The sequence below is a fragment of the Mandrillus leucophaeus genome, unplaced genomic scaffold, assembly GCF_000951045.1.
Source record: "Mandrillus leucophaeus isolate KB7577 unplaced genomic scaffold, Mleu.le_1.0 Scaffold17, whole genome shotgun sequence".
In the NCBI taxonomy this organism is placed as follows: Eukaryota; Metazoa; Chordata; class Mammalia; order Primates; family Cercopithecidae; genus Mandrillus; species Mandrillus leucophaeus.
Genome location: NW_012101698.1, coordinates 2,870,186 through 2,889,622, shown reverse-complemented (window position 1 = coordinate 2,889,622; position 19,437 = coordinate 2,870,186). Strand labels below are relative to the sequence as shown.

General features: G+C 46.5%; 1 protein-coding gene across 1 annotated transcript in view; it reads right to left on the bottom strand.

The window, feature by feature from the left end:
* The window catches only part of ZFHX3 (zinc finger homeobox 3), a 175,876-nt gene that overhangs the window by 87,826 nt on the left and 68,613 nt on the right, over window positions 1–19,437 (bottom strand). Inside the window, exon 3 of the mRNA XM_011976709.1 lies at window positions 17,696–17,927. Within this exon, the coding sequence (XP_011832099.1) occupies window positions 17,696–17,927 (232 nt within the window). The remainder of the gene's footprint in view (window positions 1–17,695; window positions 17,928–19,437) is intronic.

The window sequence follows — 19,437 nt, the reverse complement described above, 5'->3', positions numbered from 1 at the left end:
TTTTTAATTTTTAATAGAGACGGGGTTTCACCATGTTGGCCAGGGTGGTTTTGAACTCCTGACCTCATGTGATCCACCAGCCTCAGCCTCCCAAAATGCTAGGATTACAGGTATGAGCCACCACACCTGGCCAAAATTTTAAAAATTTTTAAGGAATTACAAATTGAAAATAAAATAACCCTCAGTCCAATTATATAATTTTGTATTCTTAAGCAGTTTGCAATTATACGTATTATGCATACTTCAGATCATATGTAAATTTCATTTACTACTTATTGTTTCCATATTAAGGAAAATGTTCAATGAAAACAGAGCTTCTATCAGCACTTGCAGTTCCCCTCCAATACAAATAGCCCCCAAATCAACATATTATTTCCATCTTTAAGGCTTTCTTTTTAGTCAGAATTCAACATGTGAAAGCACTCTCTAGGTTCTCAATTTGCTTAGCAGATTACGAGAAAAACAGGAGTTTTCATGTATTTGTTTCTTGCTTTTTTTGAGACGGCGTCTCACTGTGTCACTCAGGCTGGAGTGCAGTGGGGAGATCTCGGCTCACTGCAACCTCCATCTCCCAGGTTCAAGCAACTCTCGTGCCTCAGTCTCCCGAGTACCTGAGACTACAGGCGCACACCACCATGCCTGGCCAATTTTTCGTATTTTTAGTAGAGAAGGGGTTTCACTATGTTGGCCAGGCTCATCTCAAACTCCTGACCTCAAGTGACCCGCCCGCCTCGGCCTCCCAGAGTGCTCAGATTACAGGCATGGGGCACTTGCCCAGCCGGGTATTTGTTTTAAATAAATCTATGACATTCACACTCACCTACTCGTCTTTCAAAAGACAGGGCTGGGTGGGGGTGGAGGGGCATGGGCCGGGGGATGGGCAAAACTAGACTTTCCAAAGATGGAAGCAAATGGGATTCCAATTTTTGGCCCTACCCAAGATCCTCTCTTTAGGCAGAATGGCCTGCTCATTGGCTCCCGACCAGAGTCCCAAACTCCCACAACAGCCCGGGGTCCTCTTCCTCTGCCTCTATCCATTTATCTTTCCAGGTTCAGCCTAACCCTCTCCTTAGAGCTTCTCCATCATTCAGCCCAGGAATTCCTTACCCTCGAAGGCCCAGAGTATTTACTTCCTGTTCCACTCTCTGGTGCTCACCATGAACCACCTCAAAGGCCCAGAGTATTTACTTCCTGTTCCACTCTCTGGTGCTCACCATGGACCACCTCGAAGGCCCAGAGTATTTACTTCCTGTTCCACTCTCTGGTGCTCACCATGGACCACCTCGAAGGTCCAGAGTATTTACTTCCTGTTCCACTCTCTGGTGCTCACCATGGACCACCTCGAAGGCCCAGAGTATTTACTTCCTGTTCCACTCTCTGGCGCTCACCATGGACCATCTCGAAGGCCCAGAGTATTTACTTCCTGTTCTGCTCTCTGGTGCTCACCATGGACCATCCCGAAGGCCCAGAGTATTTACTTCCTGTTCCGCTCTCTGGTGCTCACCATGGACCATCTCGAAGGTCCAGAGTATTTACTTCCTGTTCCACTCTCTGGTGCTCACCATGGACCACCTTGAACCCTGTTAACCTTCAATGGGCGTATTTTTCACATCCTTCCAAAAGATCATAGACTGGGCTCATTTCTTCTGTTCTTTTTATATTCCCTCACAGCAACCAGTATTTACAACTAACAACAGATGTTTAATAAACAGCTGCAAAGCTCAACATGCCCCAGTGTTTCCAATGCAAGAATGAAGGAAAAAGAATGCCTCTGAGTGACTTCAAAAAGCACGCTTGGAGAAAATGGCAAATGTTTCTGCTGCACATTTAGAGGCCCCAGAATATAAATTTGCTTTTGCACGACTTCTCTCTTCAGTGAGAATTCACGTAAGGTTCTTTCATTTTATCTTATTAGTATGATGAGATTTGTTCTCGATGAATCCGTACCACCTCAGCTACTCGTCATCATTCCATTATCGCTACGTGTTTATAGATTTTCCCTTTTATTACTCATTTTATTTTTTCCATCAAGTATAGTTCATATACGAGGTAGTAATTACCAGGTTCTCTACTCCTTACACTTCAAGTTCGCCCATTCTTTTCTGATCATAAAAGCCTAAGTGCCTATTGTCAAAAATCTTGAAAACAGAAAAAGTATGAAGACAATAAAAATTGTCCATAATCAGTGCTGTCTACGTATAGATATTTTTAAGGAAATTGTGACAATTATATGTGGTTTAGGGTCTTGCTACTCACCCCTCAGTCTAGGGAGCTTGCTTCCATATCCTTAAATATTAATCAAGAACATTATTCTTAATGGCTACACAGATTTCCACCACATAATCGTAACACAGTTTACTTAATCTTCTTATCTTTTAAAAGACATATGGCTAACATTTCTAATAGCCTTCGTAAAAAGCGTACTTCCTTGCTAACAGAACACTCACTTTATTCAAAGCACAATACCCTCACCCAAAAAATGCTATCTGCTGTGCCTGAGGACAGTCATATGATGCAGTCCCAGCCAATGAGATGTAGGAGAAAGCAAGTAAGTAGACGGGGCTTTGCAGGAAACTTTAAAGAGGTGGTCTACGGTGGCGCACGCACTCTCACCGGCCCCACTTTCTCCTGCCTGGAGCTCAGATGGAGGAGCCAACAAGTGCTTGGTAAAAATGGCTACATGGAAGGATAGAAGGAAAGGGGGTGTCTGCTGACTCAGTGGAACCTTCACTTCTACACCTGACTACCCTCCTCCCAAGGCTGCTTATATAAGGAAAAATGAAACTTTTTTTTTTTTTTTTTTTAAGACAGGGTCTCACCATGTTGCCCAGGCTGGACTCATACTTCTGGGCTCCAGGGTTCCTCCTGCCTCCCAAAATGCTGGCATTGCAGGTGTGAGCTACCACACCAAGCCCTCCTAACTCACTGAAGCCACTTTGGAGTGTTTCTGTGATCTATAGCTGAGTGGTGTGAAACAGAAGAATAATTTTTTGTTTCCCCACCTTCTGCTGTCTTCATAACCTGTGATACAGCTTCAAAATCAAGGACCAAACTTACACACCACAACTGCTGGGGTCATCCAGTCCAACCCGGGACAGAAGTCCTGGACGGGAGAGGTGTCAGGTCTCTCTTCCTCTGAAAGCCTAACCTGTTGATGCTGTGCTCCCATCAAGAAGCCCACAGAGAATTATATGAGCCAGTGTCTGTTCCTTTTTAGTGTTCATACAACTTGAGCTAAGAGGAACCAAGAAAACTGCCCCTTACTGGCTCACGTAACTCCCATAGAAGAATTCCAAACTTACAGGCCAGTAAGGTGGCCTGGCCGCCCTTCCACCTGGAACACGTGCTGACTGAACACGGCAGATCCCTGCAGACTAGGGGCAGCCACTGGGCTCTGGGTCCCTTTCTCAGCAGGGAGACCTGGCTTCGTTGTGAGCCCAGCCCTGCAGGGAGGCTGCAGATCCAACGCAGCTCCTGGAAGCCCTCTATGCCAGGAGGCACAGCCCAGATGCCCTGGGAATCCCTGAGGGAAACTTCAGAAAACATGTGACTATCTACACAGCCAGGTCATTGCTCACATGGCTGAGTTGAAGCCTCAGTGAGTTTCTACTTCATTCAAGGAACTGGAGTTGCAGCTTTCACTAGAAGAGCCACTTCTCCTTGATGAACAAACCATTCTGCCCATAAAAATGCTGTAGGAAGTACTGCAAGCGCTAATGCAGCCAAAAACTTAAAGACTGGTATAGGGTTAACTGAACTGCCAGGTTAAGTCAGGTATAACGAGATGACAGTGCTTTAATCCTGCTGCTTAAAACGATGTCTAAAATGTGCAAGTCAAATTTCAAGCCTTTGTAAGAACATAATGGTAAAGATAATTTCACGATTATCAGGTGATGCAACATCCTGCCCGGTCCCAGGACTGGAATTCCAGTCACGCCTCTGCCGAGCTTTACAGCCCTGGAAGACGGGAGGCCGCACTGAACACCTGTGATGATAACTCCAGCCCACGCCCAGGTGATTTTTGACAATTGAATTAATGTTGAAATGAGCTTCTTTTTCTGTCCTAAAGGGAAAAGGAGCCTAAAGTCCTGTTAATCTAGCATCCTAGTTACTCAGTTTCATCATAATTTACAGGATAGTTTTTCTATCCAAAAACCAAGGCTATTTTTATCCCAACTTCACCGCTTCATAAAACACACGTGCACACATGCAACTTCAGAGGTTTTGGCCTAAAGCAAGTTTTCAAAATATCCGGGTTCAAATATTTCACTGAGATGGTAGGGGTGGAAGAATCTCACAGAAGCAAATTTTATCGTTCTCTGTAAATTCAGACTTCTTCAGCCACAGATGGCTCAGGGATTCAGTCCTGCTTGAGAAACATGATGGAATAAGCCCACAGTCAGAGCTTCTTCTCATTCCGTTTCATGAAAGCTCTGAGCTCCCACAAGTGTCTGCTGGAACTGGACAGGAAGCTTGCAAGATGCTGGCCATGATTCAGCACAGTCACCGCCTTCTCCAGTCGGCCCGCCATCCCCAGCCATCCAACCACTTCCTCCCCAAGAGGCATCGCCCGTTGGAAAGTTTTATTAACCAAATGCTTGGGGGTTTCTGTATATTTATATTACCTCCTCTTCTCTCCTTCTGTTCTACCCAGGCATGTTGAAAAAAAAAAGTTATGATAAACTTTAATAAAAACAAAATTAAAATGATTAAACCTTTCATATCCTTTAGAGATAATCTCTCTTCTGCTGGCTGGTCCAATCTGGAAGAAAACAAATGTGAACCATAGCTTGCTGCTGCTTTTCAATTTTTTTCCCCCCTAAAGAAACAAACAGAAAAAGCTGCCTGTGGCCAGATTTTTAAAATAAATTAAATTTGTCCTCACACACGGCAGCCAGGTGTGGTTGAAACATTCTTTCCAGATATCTATGATATATGCCAACATCCTTCCCTCTGGGGGTCTTTCAACGTGAGCCTGACAATCCCAAGGGGAACAGGGACTTGGCGGGGGAGAAAGGGGGGTGATTCCAAAATAGCTATTGAAAAAGAATCACTATTTCCCAATTAGCGCTGTAATAATGCCTTACAGAAATGACTGGAAGCTCTACCCCTGCATGCCATCTACCAAAACCAAAAAACAGTCTACATTCCTGATTAAAGCAAAGCCCAGAGAAAACAGCCCAGTATGGCACAAATCTCCCCGGTCTTATGTGTTCTAAGGAAGTCTCCAGATCCGCCTGGGGTCTGGGCACAGGTCCTCAGAGAATCAAATGGCTGCAGAATTCGATCAGGCCTGTCTGTCAAAGGCCAGCTAGACATGGAAACCAGAAGTAGGTCATCAGCCCTCAAGAATGGGATAGTGACCTCTGGACACGCAGCACTGGGGCCACCAAGAGAACAAAGGTGTTAAGGCACTGTGTAGGTTTTTGTTGTCGTTACAATATCTAAGAGTGAGATCAAATTCTTACTGTGGAAATAAACATCACGGTCTTCAGTATGAAGATGGTCTGCGGAAAGTGACTACGCATCAGAGGGTCCAGTGTAGGAGGAGAATCTCAATTTGCCTTAGTCATCACAGCACACACCCTGAGCACAGCTAGTTTCTCATTCTTCGTGTCTGGTGTTTATGTTGTAGTAGAGACGACTCGTCCTCAAGTTAAAAGGACAAAAGTCGTTCCTGTGTTTCATACTTGGGCAGTGAGTCACTAGGAAAGGATTTAGTTTTTAGGAAAAAAATCTTCTGATCCCTGGGCTAAAACAGAGAGCCCCAAAGCGCTATGCTGATCCCAGACAAGCACGTGCATGGATTCCTCAAAGTTCAGGTCAACTCAGACCCCTCCTCCTTGCAGTCAGCCCTGTACTCAAGGTTGCTGGAGACATGGCACCTCTACTCCCTGCCCGAAGGGGCTCCCCTTAACTGGGGGCCACGGGTTGAGTGGTGAAGGAGGCAACTCACACCTGAATTACAGTGGACTTGTAAACCTGAACACGGCAAATCACAACTTTGGGAGGCTGAGGCAGGAGGATCACTTGAGGCCAGAAGTTCAAGAGCAGCCCTGGCAACATAGTGAGACCCTGTCTACAAATAAAAAAATTAGCCAGGCGTGGTGGTGCATGCCTATGCTACTTGGAAGACTGAGGCAGGAGGATCACTTGAGCCCAGGAGATGGGAGGCTGCAGTGAGCCCTGATTGTGCCACAGTACTCCAGCCTGTGAAGAGATCCTGTTTCTACAAAAGAACAAAAAAACTCACCAACCAAAAGTCCAGCTGACACCTATTACAAAATCCCAGTTATTGCCATAAAAACATATATGGGCTGGGTTCAGGGTTGCACAGCAGATGGCCAGGCCACATCCTCATCACACACACACTTCACTGGTGCCAGTGCCAGTGACAGGCTAGAAGCCACTCCAGTGAGGACCCCTGCCAGGGCCAATCAGATCAGGGCTGCCCTCCATGCTGTGGGGTTTCTCAATGCTTCTGAAATGGACTCACACAAGAAAATCACACAGGGCTTTGGACATTAGGAAAACCATCCAAAGCGTTTCCACTTCTCAGAGCAACCCGAGGCACGTGCTCTGGAGTGTGCAGAGTCACAGAGAACTGCTGCCTCTTTGCTCACCTCAGTCTCAGGATTTCTTCATTTCTATCCTGGAGAGAATCCAGCGATGGATCACACTGCTTTGTTTTCTAGACACAAAGAATCCCACCCCTCGGGCAAAGTGCTACTTGTCCCATGGATGAGTTTGTCAGCCCGCAGCAAGGAGGCGAGACGCAGCGAGAAGAGCACAGCCCTGGGCCCTGGGCCTCAGCACCAAGTCCCTACTCTGCTGCTGTCTACAGCAGCCCTGTCCTCAGGAACATTCTACAGGGAAGGAAATGGCTTCTGTCTGCACATCCAATACAGCAGCCACTGGCAACATGGCACTGAGACAGATGGGCTGGTGCAATGGGAACCTAGCGACCTGAGACATCCAGGATTGCCAGGAAAGGCCCGAGTTCGCCTTTGCTTTATGCTCGTGCAGGACAGGAATGGCCCTGTGGAGGCTGCCCTCGGGGCTTGCATCACAGGCTCAATCTGGGAAAGACCAGCCTTGGGAAGCAGGATGTGACTTGCCCTGGAGGCGCAAGTGAAGGACGGGCTCCGAATGAAAGCTACACAGGGTAACAATATACACACTGGGATCTTTCTATCATGTCTAGCCTGGAGTATATAACACGGGGTAAGGAAAAACCAAGGAATAAAAAATCCTTCAGGTACTTCCAGTGACTGAAATCCTTTGGATGGAAGTCCAGTCAATCAACTGGCACCGTATTGAATTCTACACTGTAACAGGCCATAGAAAAGTGTAAGGCTCTAGCAAGCATCTACCCCAACCAGAGCACAAACACCAGGGCCACCCAACACCACACACAAGCCTAGTGAGATCTGCTGCGTTCCTAAAAGTGCAGGGGGCAGCAGGGAGGGAGTTATATTTCTTTTTTTTCTTTTGAGACGGAGTCTTGCTCTGTCGCCCAGGCTGGAGTGCAGTGGTGCAGCCTCTGCTCATTGCAACCTCCGCATCCCGGGTGCAAGCAATTCTCCTGCCTCAGCCTCCCAAGAAGCTGGGATCACAGGCACCTGCCACCACGCCTGCCTAATTTTTATATTTCTAGTACAGATGGGGTTTCACCATGTTGGCCAGGCTGGTCTCCAGTACCTGAGCTCTAGTGATCCGCCCACCTCGGCCTCCCAAAGTGCTGGATTACAGGCGTGAGCCACCGCGCCTGGCCAAGGAGTTTCTATTTCTATAAATTCCTCCAAAAGGAGCCTAACACAGGCCAGCCTGAAGGAGCACCCTCAGCAAAGGCAGCTTTTGTCGATGCTAAGACCATCAAATTTCCCAGGCACAAGAACCTTCCTCCATGTGGCCGGCTGTCAGTCCTCTTGGTGTTTGCCAGCAGGGAGGTTTCAGTGAGGGCTGTGGAAAGAGTCATGGTAAAATGGGCTCAGAGGACTCATGGCTCTGACCCCTTTTCCTGTCCTGACGAGTGTCTTTGAGCACTTGCAGCTTCATTCGGATTCCCCTTCCAGTGGTCGCAATAGTTAATCCCATACCAAAGCCAGCACTGAGAACTGTGTGCTGACAGCAGGAAGCCAGAGAAGGCCTGGTGGGCGCTGACAGTTATGCCCAAGGTGACTTCCAGGATCTCCATGACCTCCCTTCATCTCTCCCACCACCTTTATGTCCTACCCTCCTGCCCCACCCAAAGTAACCACAGAAAAGGAAACAAGAAACTGGCCTCAGATATCAGAAAGTTCGGGTTATAGACTGAACTGTGGTTCCCCCCAGCATCCTAGGTTGAATTCCCAAACTCCAGTACCTGAGGATGTAGCTATGACTGGAGACAGGACTTTCAAGGAGGTGATTAGGTTAACATGAGGCCTTTAGGGTAGACCCTGATCCAATCTATCTGGTATGTCCTAATCATACCAGAGAGAGACACCAGGGAGACTCCCACAGAGACAAGGCTGTATGAGACCAAGGCCTCAGGAGAAGCCAAACCTGCCGGCACCTGGATCTTGCACCTTTAGCCTCCAGAACTGTGAGAAAATACAATTCTTTTGTTTAAGCCAACCAATGGAAATGGGGGGTGAAAAATACACACATTCTTTTTTGACTTTATAATATGACAATTGTGGATAAAATTTTGGGTTGAAACAACAGATGGCCCTGTACCAAGAAAATCACACACTGTCTGATTTTTGATATTCTAATTAGAGCAGAGGTCAAAGATCTTTTAAAAGCAATAAATGGCTCCTTTCATTAACATATACACAAAAGGTCTCAAGATAGTCTTGAGGTATAAAACGATAAAAAGCCATTTAACATCCACTCTGAAAAACACATCTTTACAAAGTCCTTTCAAAGTCCCTCAAAACTGCTAATGGAATAAGACATAAGTGGCAAAATGCAAAATTAAATGCTTATTTGAAGACGTTTCTCCCATACTGAGAAAAACTGTGAAACAGAAAGAAAGATCAGCAAGAAAAGATGTACCCATCCAGGCTGGCGGGAAACACACTTCTCCAAAATGCAAGCCAAAAAAGATTAAGGAAAATGTCGCCCAAACCTAGTCTGGGTCTACCAGAAGTCTGAGGAAACCCAGTGAGGAGGAGCTGAGCATGGTCCAACAGAACTTTCTGAACTGTTCTAGAAATCTGTACTAAGTTAACCATGAGCCCCATGGCACTATTAAGCACTTGAAATCTGGTTAGTATGATGCAGAAACTGGATTTAAAATTTTATTTAGCATTAACAGAGAATTTTGAGATGCTTCCTTGTGGCTCTCAGGGGATCTGAAAGCCCAGGAACCAGGGAGGTATGGGTAGTGCTTAGACTGATTTGTGAGGCCACAAAACTTTCCACTGCTCGTCAATGTTTGAAAAAAATAATTTGGAACCATAATTCTTATAATTGGGTCACAGTTTGAAGGGGGTTCCTTAACATCTGTGACTCGGAGAAAAAGCCTTTGAGCTATTTCTGTACGCAGAGAGACAGATGCATGTTCTATTTCCTCCCTGGCCCCTACCAAGGTCGGGAACAAGTTTCATATAGGAGGTAAGTAGCCCTAGAAATGGATTCTTTGGACGTTACTAAAGACGGTACAGGTACAAATCGTTATTTCTCTGGAAACATCCATTCAGGCAATGGAGAAAGTGTGAACTCCAGAGGCCAGGATGGGGGATCCACATGGCAGAGGTCTGCACACACGGCAGGAGACAGCAGAGGACGGCTGCCACTTTCTGCTACAGTCGGCTTTAGAACGTCGCTCCCCTCCGGTGAAATCCAGGGACAGAACCCCCAACTCCCCCCAGCACAAACACCCACTCACTGGCTAGCTACCCACATTCACTCTAGGGCAGAGTTTCAAATTGTCAAGTTTCTTGGATATACCTTTCGAAGGTGACTTGGGATGTTCGAAAATAAAGGTTTCACAAAAAGAACACTTGGTGTGACATGATGTCCTGTGGCTCCCTTGGGGGTCCCCATGTCACTGGGCTCTGACAAGCCAACGGGGGTCTCTGGCATGCTCACATCCGTAAACAGAGGACCCCCTGCCCAATGCTCACCCCTCAGCATACAAACACACCCATATACTGTCTCTCCTAATTCCAGGAACCACCAGCAGGTACCCCCTTTTCCTTTTATTTTTTGCTGTGCCAAAAAAAAAAACAAAAAAAAAAACCCTCCCTAGCAGTGAGAGGCTACAGTATCACTGCTTCTCCCAGCGGGCGGCATTAGGCATGCACTGCCACCCACTCATGAAGATAGCATGGAAGACACACCCACTCATGAAGATAGCATGGAAGACAGCCTGGAGACCCTGACCAAGAACAACACTAACCAGAAGGGCAGTGTACAGCTGATGCCACAATGTCACATGCTGAAACAACACGCACAAAACCCTGGGAGCTCATCATCTCAGAAAAATAACGCAACGAATGAATGATGGATCTAGAATATCAAAGAATGAGTGAATATGAATCACTGCAGCCCAGGCCACTGCAGCCAGGTCTAGGTAACTGGTGAAGAGGTGCAAGTCCTGGAACAGACAGCCAGGAAACAGGAGGCTGGGTGGGAGGCTGCACACTCAACCCACTGCCCACCTGTCCATCCTGGTGATGCCACACTTTCTCCAGGAGACCTTACAGGCCGGCAGCATCTGACAGCAGTGAAACAGCACTGCGTATGTCCACCTTCCAGCAGACCAGATCATTAGCATATTTTGCAGAGAGCAAGCAGAAAAGTTTAATTGCCCTTAATTACTCAGTTCAACAAGGCTCCTAGATAATGGCTCTCAGATTTCTTGCCTGGTATCGACGTAATTTCCCTGATTCTGGCTTCATTATATCCCTAACTTAGAAGCAATAGCCTCTCCAAGATGGCTTTCCAGAACAGACACTGAAGTTCCAGTGAGGCTGGGCAGTTGCTACAAAGGTTTCATCTATGAAGAGTCAGATTTTTGGCCTTCACACCACTCTGGGGTGTATGTGTTGGGGGGGTGGGGGTGGGGGAGGACACACTAGCATGTACTTAGGAAGGACTAAGACAAGAAATATGTAATCAGAAGCCATCACAATTACAAATGTAAATGAACAGGCAATTGGCACTGACCTTTGTAGATTGTTAGAGGACTAATTAAGGCAAATCAAGAACTCTGTTCCAACAGAAAAACAAGACAGTGTACACCCTGAGAACTACTCCTGTCCTCTCTATGTCAATGCAAAATGCAGGAGAATCACAGAGTGATCAAACTACGAATACTGGCAAATAAAAAACACCTCCACGAACAAAAGACAATCAAGATTTACTTCTTGGTAGCCTGTTAGTGATTTTGCTAAAATCTCTATCAACAAACACCACCACCATCTGAGCCCTCGCCACACATCTGACACTCTGTTAGTCCATATAAATACATCCCACCCCAGAACAGCCAGACACCAGTCACGAACTCCTTGCTTGAATGACGATTTTAAAAGCTGTAAGAAAAATACTTACAAAAAGGAATCAACCTATGTTATCCTGTAAACTCATTTTTCATTTAACAACATTATGTTCTCTTTTCGTGTTCATACATAATGACCTCTCTTTACCCTTGCATTGTGAAGCATCTTTCTAAAAAGCATGCTGAAATTTACAATCCCTGTCCAAACAGTCCTTCATCAGGGAATGTCCTTTAGACAGATAAAGTCGTATTTTCTCCATGCCTCCATAAACGCTTCAAATTTCAGTCACCCCCATTTGTTCTGATGCACTTTTACATTTAACGTCTCTAGTTAAAAATACTTTAAGTTCCTATACCTTCCCCAAGCCCGGTCAACAAGAAGTACAGTAAAAAGGAAAGCAGAAAAAAGCATGGGTGTGCTGGTTTTATAAAAACAATATTTCAGAAATTCAGAGCTGGCCACAACATATTTTAGTGCTATCAGAAAAATTACACTGAAATTGCATATAATTTAGCTATTTACGAAAAAAAAAAGATATACTTTATATTTAGAGAGCAGCCTTACACCAACTTTGAAAAATAAAAACAAAACCAAGTAAGAAAGCTGAAGACAGTATATATTCTTGGTCTTTTAAGCTGTATAAGTTAAACAGAACTCCCTGAAACTTGGTTTAAAAAATGATCCATCAAATGAGGCCAGTGAGTGCTGCAGTTAAAGGCTGTCACCAAAACCACACTGTCACTTGGCAAGCTGTGTGCACCTCTCTGGCCCCAGAAATTCACTACCGTGAATGTCAAAGATGTATCTATAAAGGGGGATACTGCTTTTTGCTCCAAGAAAAACAAGTCTCTTAAATTCTGAATCATCGTGCGCCCTCTGTAAACTGAGTCCGGGTCCAGTTACTTCCAATGCCTGAGCTGGTCTAGTCATCAGTGTGTCCATACTGAGAGCGCAGTATGTCCATCAGTGATCAGCTATGCTCTCCAGCTCATAAAAAGCCTTATATGTAATCGGTCATCAGTAAAGAACTGCTGAACTTCATTACATGCATGTAAAATTTGGAGGTCTATGTCTACGTGAAAGAGAAAGTACTTAGGACAAGGCGAGTAAGAGAGAAAACAGGAGGAGGAGGAGGAGGAGAAAGGCTGACAGCAGAAACACAAAGGGCCTGTGTTCTCAAAACCCAGGGCACTTGATAGAATGAAATTAACTACAGTTTCACCCAGGAGCCAGAAATGCCTTTTAAATAAGCAAACAGGGAAGCTGATCCTCCACATGACCCACCTCTGAGAGCTCTCCATTTTTCAAGAGCTTCTGGTCAACTAGGGAAGCAAATGGCAGCTGCCAGCAAATCAGGGCTCCGGCCCAGGGCATTGGCCAGTGATGGTGAGTGGCTTCTACCTGTGGGTGGGTAAGTATGAAATGCCGAGACCAAATCCCAACCAATTCCAGAGACTACTTGGTCTTGTAGAAAACACACTCAAGCCAATAAAAATAAATTGTGGGGGTTGGAAGAGGAACCTCACCTGGTGAGTTACTGTCTTTGAAAGATGTATTTCCAAGCCATTTTTAAAACAGGAAGGCCCAGCAGGCATGCGTGCTTGTGTCTGTTGTGGGGTAAGGGTGGAAAAGTGTAACGACAAAGACCATCACACTGAACCAAAGACAATTTAACACAGGACGCGGCCTGCCCACTGACATAAGGGCAGAACTCCACCACGGCAGGGCCACACGGGCACAACAGCCTAACTGTTAGCACTCAGCTGGTGGCCAAGGCTCCGTCCTCTGGTGCAGGGCAGGACTTAGATGTATGTGCCCAACCACAAGGCCTCTCACAGGGTTACGTAGCCAGTCATGGCAGATATAGATCCTGGCTGCTACCAGAAAATTCTGAAGGGACGGAGGAGACCTTTGCAATTTCTTCTACCTTGACTCCTTCCTCCAGACCCACAGGTTCACATGGGTTGGCAGGCTACATGATGAACTGGACCTACTGGCAAACAAGTGACTTAAATAACAGGTAAACTGGGAATAGATGATATTTTTTTGTCATCCACAGGGCAGGAACTATTGTCGAGTTCACCCCTCCTGCCTTAGGAGCCGACATCTAGATACCTGCAGGTGGTGAAGTGAGACTGGGGATGAGGTCCAGAACTCAGAAGGGACAGGGAGTTATTTCTGAAGGGTTTTGTGTAATATTCTGTGGCACGTGGACAACAGAGGAGAAGAGGAAAGGAGAAGGAAAGTCATCATTTAGCAGGATGATGACAGAAAGCCAGAATTTCCAACTCGAGACGGCACAGCCATGGATGGGCAGCTTCTGGTCAGAGCGGGTGGGGCTCCTAAAAGGTGCTCCAGGACTTCCTAATGCTCCTGATGCCACAGGATGACGTTTCTACCTGAAAAATCATGTCCTGACCCTTGTGTTAAAGAGGACAGAGTTGGGAATAGTCTATAGAGTCGATGTTTACAAAATTTAAAGTTGATCATCTTAAATTTCTCAATTCTACCAGGTCCATAATGTCCACTCTCTTGAAGATATCCTTTCAAGTTTTGAAGAGCCAACCCCTGGGGAGAGGGAAGATATATCTTAAGATGAGTTTTCTTAAAGCGGTTCCTAAAACAGAACCAAGTTCTTGTTAATGTCAACATGAAGAAATAATACGTAATACTTTGTCCCTTTTGTCATCAGTAGTATGGACTGAACTGGAGCCTGTGTGTGGGAGGGGAAGAGTGTGGCGTGGGGAGGGAGCAGGGGAGAGAGCAAAAACATGACTCCAGGTCAAAGCCAATCCCAAAGGATCTTGAAATACGGAAGGGAAGTCCATCATCTCACTGAAGTTGCTCACACGCGTCCCGGGGAAAAACCCCTAGTACACACTAAATGAGAGGAACCTCGAAGGCACTGGTGCCGGACTGCATCCACGGAAGCACCACATTCCAAAACAGGGAACTGTTTGTTCCAGGCCACAGACTCTGGGTGAAGTGGCAGTTGTACACTGTTTACTGTGGGCATCTCATTAATACAAAAGGAATTCTGAGCAGAGTGAAAGAAAGAATTGAGGGGTGAAATGGACCAGGTTTTAACAGACGATTAAAACAATGATGTCTGCAGAGCTGGCCACATAAACACCCCAAACAAAACACAAACCCTGAGCGAGAAACAGGTCTAGGTATGTTGGTAGAAAGAAAGAGAACCCGGGGAATGACTCGACAGTGCACTTATGCAGAGCAGCGGATCAAACGGAGGCCACAATCCCCGGGTGGGGCACGGGCTCCCCCACAGCTAGATGGCCCAATGGCCTCAGCCTCAGGCCCGTCCTCGTCCCTCACTCCTGAGAGTGCTCCCATGCAGATAGATGGGATCAGAGGCAAAGCAGAAGCTCCACCAATTAAGGTGTTTCAACTGTAACCAGAAGAGGCATTTGAAAAACACATGGCAAGAGACAGTCTTGCAGTGACCTTCAAGTGACAAAAATTACCCCAGCACCCAACAGCCCTTTCCTGAACAAACGATTCCTACTGACTGTCGAAACCTCGACCACTCTGGCTGGGAGAAAAATTCCTGAATTGTGGTCTAGCCCATCATTTGGGAATTGCTGTTTCATTTATATGAGGAGGCAGCGAAGGAGCAGTCGGATGATCCGGAGAGGAGCAGGTGGGCAGAGGGCTTTGGAGGGGCTTAGGAGGGATGCCTCCAGGAGGAAATGAAGCTGACAGAAAAACTGATAGAGCAGAGCGTTCAGAGATTAGGAAATGTCTACTTCTGGCAGAGTAAGGTTCGCCATGAATTAATCATAGGTACCTAGAAAACCAGAGAAAACAATAAGTTGTACAAGAAGGTAAATGAAATTATAAAACTCTACATGGCTCAGCTGCGATTAATATTTATAGTTATAATAATGAAAACACTGAATATTAATATAACCCCCAATTATTATTTAATCATAATAGAAGGTGGAGGGAGGAAGGACTGAGTGTGGAGGGGGTTGGGGAATGGGAGGGAGTCCAAGTGGGGTATGGAGGGTGCGGGTGTGTGCGGGGCAGTGCCTATGTATTTGTGGGTAGAGTGAGGGTGCTTGTTAGTGTGTGTGGGGTGTGTGGGGGTACAGTGTCTATGAGTTTATGATGTTTGCATGTGGGGGGTGCAGTGTATGTGGGGGAGCTGCACGCGGATGGGGCGTGTGGGTGCAGTATATGGCTTGTGTGGGTGTGTGAGCGTATACAGGGTGTGTGTGTGTGTATATACAATGTATGTGGATATGGTGTCTTGTCTGTGGGCTGTGTATGTGAATGTCAATGGAATGTGTGGGATGCAGAGAAAGTGTGTGTGTGTGTGCGCGCTTGCGTGCATGCGTGCGTGCACAGGTGCAAGAATGTGTGTGTATGAGGTATCAGGGCTGGTGTGTGTGCCATCTCAGAGAGTTTGTGGTTGGGGTATGGGTGTAGGTGCATACGCAGGTGGGTTTGTGGAACAGCACACCAGTGAAATCCTCATCTGCCCAGGTAGAAAGTCAAGAGGTAACATCTAAAACTTAAAAACAAGAGACAGTCGTAGAAGCATGAGGAGAAACATGGAAATAAGTAACAAAAGAAACATCTGAAAGTCGAAAGCTGATCCCCTGGAAAAGGGGATGGGAAAGGGGCATGCTCTTCTTCATATAATTTATGTAACTTTTTGCATTTAAAAATTATAAAAACGTGTAATTTTATTATATTAAGGTTAAAGCTGCACACACCCATGATGGCTGAATGGCTGAGAAGGCGCTGCGGGAGACTGAGGGACCAGGAGTGGCCTCGAGTCTCTGGCTTGGCCAGGCCGTTAGACAAGCTGTCATTAAAAGGAAAAAGAAATGTGGCAGAGAGAGTGGTGAGCAAGGGGTCCAGGAAGTGTGACCAATGAGATGTCCAGGAAGCTCAACATCTGGGAGGTGGGACCAGTGGCGTCCAGGAAGCTGTTCAAGAGCATTTGGCAGCACCAAGAGATCAAAGCTCAAGAGGCTCAGAGCCGAGGACCAGGCCACAGTGCCCAATGCCCAGGCACATGGGGCAGGCTGAGAACCACCAGCCAGGGTCAGGCTTGGAGACTGTCCAGGGAAGCCGGAGGACAAGAGGAAAACACCCTGGAAGCCAAGGGAAGGCAAGGGAAGGGAAGGGAGCTTCAAGAAAGGGCTGGGCAACAATTTCAAACATTGCAAAAAGAAAACAGTCAGGCCCAGCGCATCCTGGGCTGTGTCAGTCAAAGATCAGCGGCACCCTCCCAAGAGCGGCTTGGTGACAGGAAATGGGTTGTAGGAGGTTGAGCCATGGAATAGAAGTGAGCAGGTCAGAGGGTTCTCTTAAGAATCTGGAAGATTCTGTCATAGAGACAGCAAGGGACCTAGGATGAAAGGAGAGCTTTTCTTGGAAAGTTCATTTCGAAAGAGGCGAGTGACTGTCTTAAGCACCTAAGTTGAGCACAAGAGACCGGAAGATTGAAAAACTAGAAAAGAGGAGGTGATTCTACCCAATGAAGTCCCAATGGGAGGGGGAGTCATGGGTGGAGGGAGGGAAGTGGGGAAAAAGGTGGCTGCAGGGAGATGACATGAGGAGGTAGAAACGAGGCGAGCTCCCACTAGGTCTAGACACATTGAAGTAGCAAGCAGCGTGGACCCAAGAAGCACCCAAAATCACTCCCAAATACAACTGAAATTTTTATAACAAGCACGTGTTTTATTCCTCTCTGAAGTTCAATTTTACTGACCAGACTTTGAGGCCACAAATTGTCTACTCTTAATACTGAGCAGGACACACGAGGTAGCATTTGCTATGTCAATCTGAACCAATAAATTGAATCTAAAGTATGTACTGGAGGAATCTTAGAATAGAGAATATCTTCTGTTGGCCTGCTCCCTGGGTAGTAGCTTGTGACCTTCCTAAGACTGAGCCTTGCTCCAAGAAAAGTGCTGCCAAGTTCCTTTAAAAAAAAAAAAAAAAGAAGAAGAAGAAGAAGAAGAAGAAAGAAAAGAAAATGACAGAAAGGCGGGCAGGCAACAATCCCTGCACGTTCCTTCCCAAACACAATGCTCACCTGAGAAGTCAGTAAGGAACACGAGGACCAGCTAAATCAGTAATGTCTCCCTCAAACAGAAGCCCTCAGGAGGCCTCAAGGAGGTGAACACCCAGGCCCAACCTGGGCCTCCCACGCCTGCAAGATCACTCACCTGGGTCCGTGGAGGGGCACCTGCGGATGGTGAAGATCTGCCCCAGGTCCTCGTCCTCCTCCGGAAGGCCCTTCTGCAGCCGCTGCAGCTTTCGCAGGCTCTCGCTTCGCTGGTGCTTCATGGAGCGCACATGCTGGATGAGGTTGAGCTTGGCCTTGGTGGAGTAGTTGCACAGAACGCAGTGGTAGTAGCAGCTTTCACCTTCCACACCACTCTCATGCTGCTGAAGGTGCTGCGAGGGACAAAAGAGAAGGACATGCCTCGGATAAGCCACTCAAAGCCACCACTGGCATCAGCCCACACCATCCTGGTCACAGGCAGAGGCATGCCTTCAGGGGACACATCTCCACAGCCAAACAGGACAGTCTTTGATATGGTTTAGCTGTGTCCCCACCCAAAATCTCATCTTGAATTGTAATCTGAACTGTAATCCCCACGTGTTGGGGGCAGGACCTCGTGGGAGGTGATTAGATCATGGGGGTGGTTTCTCCACGCTGTTCTTGTGATACTGAGTTCTCATGAGACCTGATAAGTTTTATAAGGGGCTTTTCCCCACTTCACTCAGCACTTCTCCTTCCTGCTGCCATGTGAAGAAAGACATGCCTGCTTCCCCTTCTACCATTATTGTAAGTTTCCTGAGACCTCCCCAGCCCTGTAGAACTGAGTCAATTTCTTTCCTTTGTAAATTACCCAGTCCTGGGCAGTTCTTGGTAGCAGCACAGTAATGGACTAATGTAGTCTTCATCTGTGAGACTCCTTAGAGGGGTTTTGTTTTCCCCAGAGTACCCTTCTCTAGCAGTTCTTTGAAGAGGCACAGCAAGCTGATACCCATTCCTGTCTCCCCTAAACAGCCCCGGCCATGTGGCTTTTCAGAATGTTGATAATCCTGATCACATGGGCCCTCTCAGTGCAACACTGGCTTTCCTGGCGCAAGGTTAAAGGTTTCCCCTTTTGTTCTCTAAAGTGTCCTTCTCTTGTTAGATCAGGGGTTGGCAAACTACGGCCCACAGGCCAAATTCAACCCACAGCCTGTTTTTTGTAAATAAAGTTTTGTTGGAACACAACCACGTCCATTGATTTACATACCGTCTATGGATGTTTTTGAAACATCAGAGTTGAACAGCTGTTGACAGAGATAGTATAGTCCACAAGGTCTAGATTGTTACTACAGAAATGTACTAAATTATGACAGGAAAAGTTAAGCCAAACCCTGGTTCAGGTAATAGCCTCTGGTCATCCCGCCTGTACAGCACCCTAGGTCAGGAACATGGAGCCAGAGCTAGTATCTGGCTTTTTCACAAGACAACTCCAGTGTTTGTATTAAAAACCACAGTCTACTGGGAGAACCCCAAATTAGGTTTTCCCCTAGATTAAAAAATGCCAGAAAAATAAATTTCTTCAGACGAGCTCCCTGTCAGTATCTCAAAGTCACCTGGCTTATCATTGGCCAATATCATTGGTAAGTTGGTGTATCAGATGGTCAGACCATCCAAATTACATCCTCTGTTGTTTTTAGTAGACACAGTGTTGATCCCAGAGCATGGCAGCCTAAGAGCCCCCAGGAGGCAGGCACAGAAAGGATTCATGTCTGGGGTAACAGAATAGAAGAGGTCATGCAGACAGGTGGCAGACCCCAGGCTTCTGTGGCTAGGAAGACTTAAAGGCGACCTAAGAACAAAACTCACAATGTTTCTGAGTCTCCTAGGAATGTAATGAAAGCTGTGGACTCTTTTTGACTAACA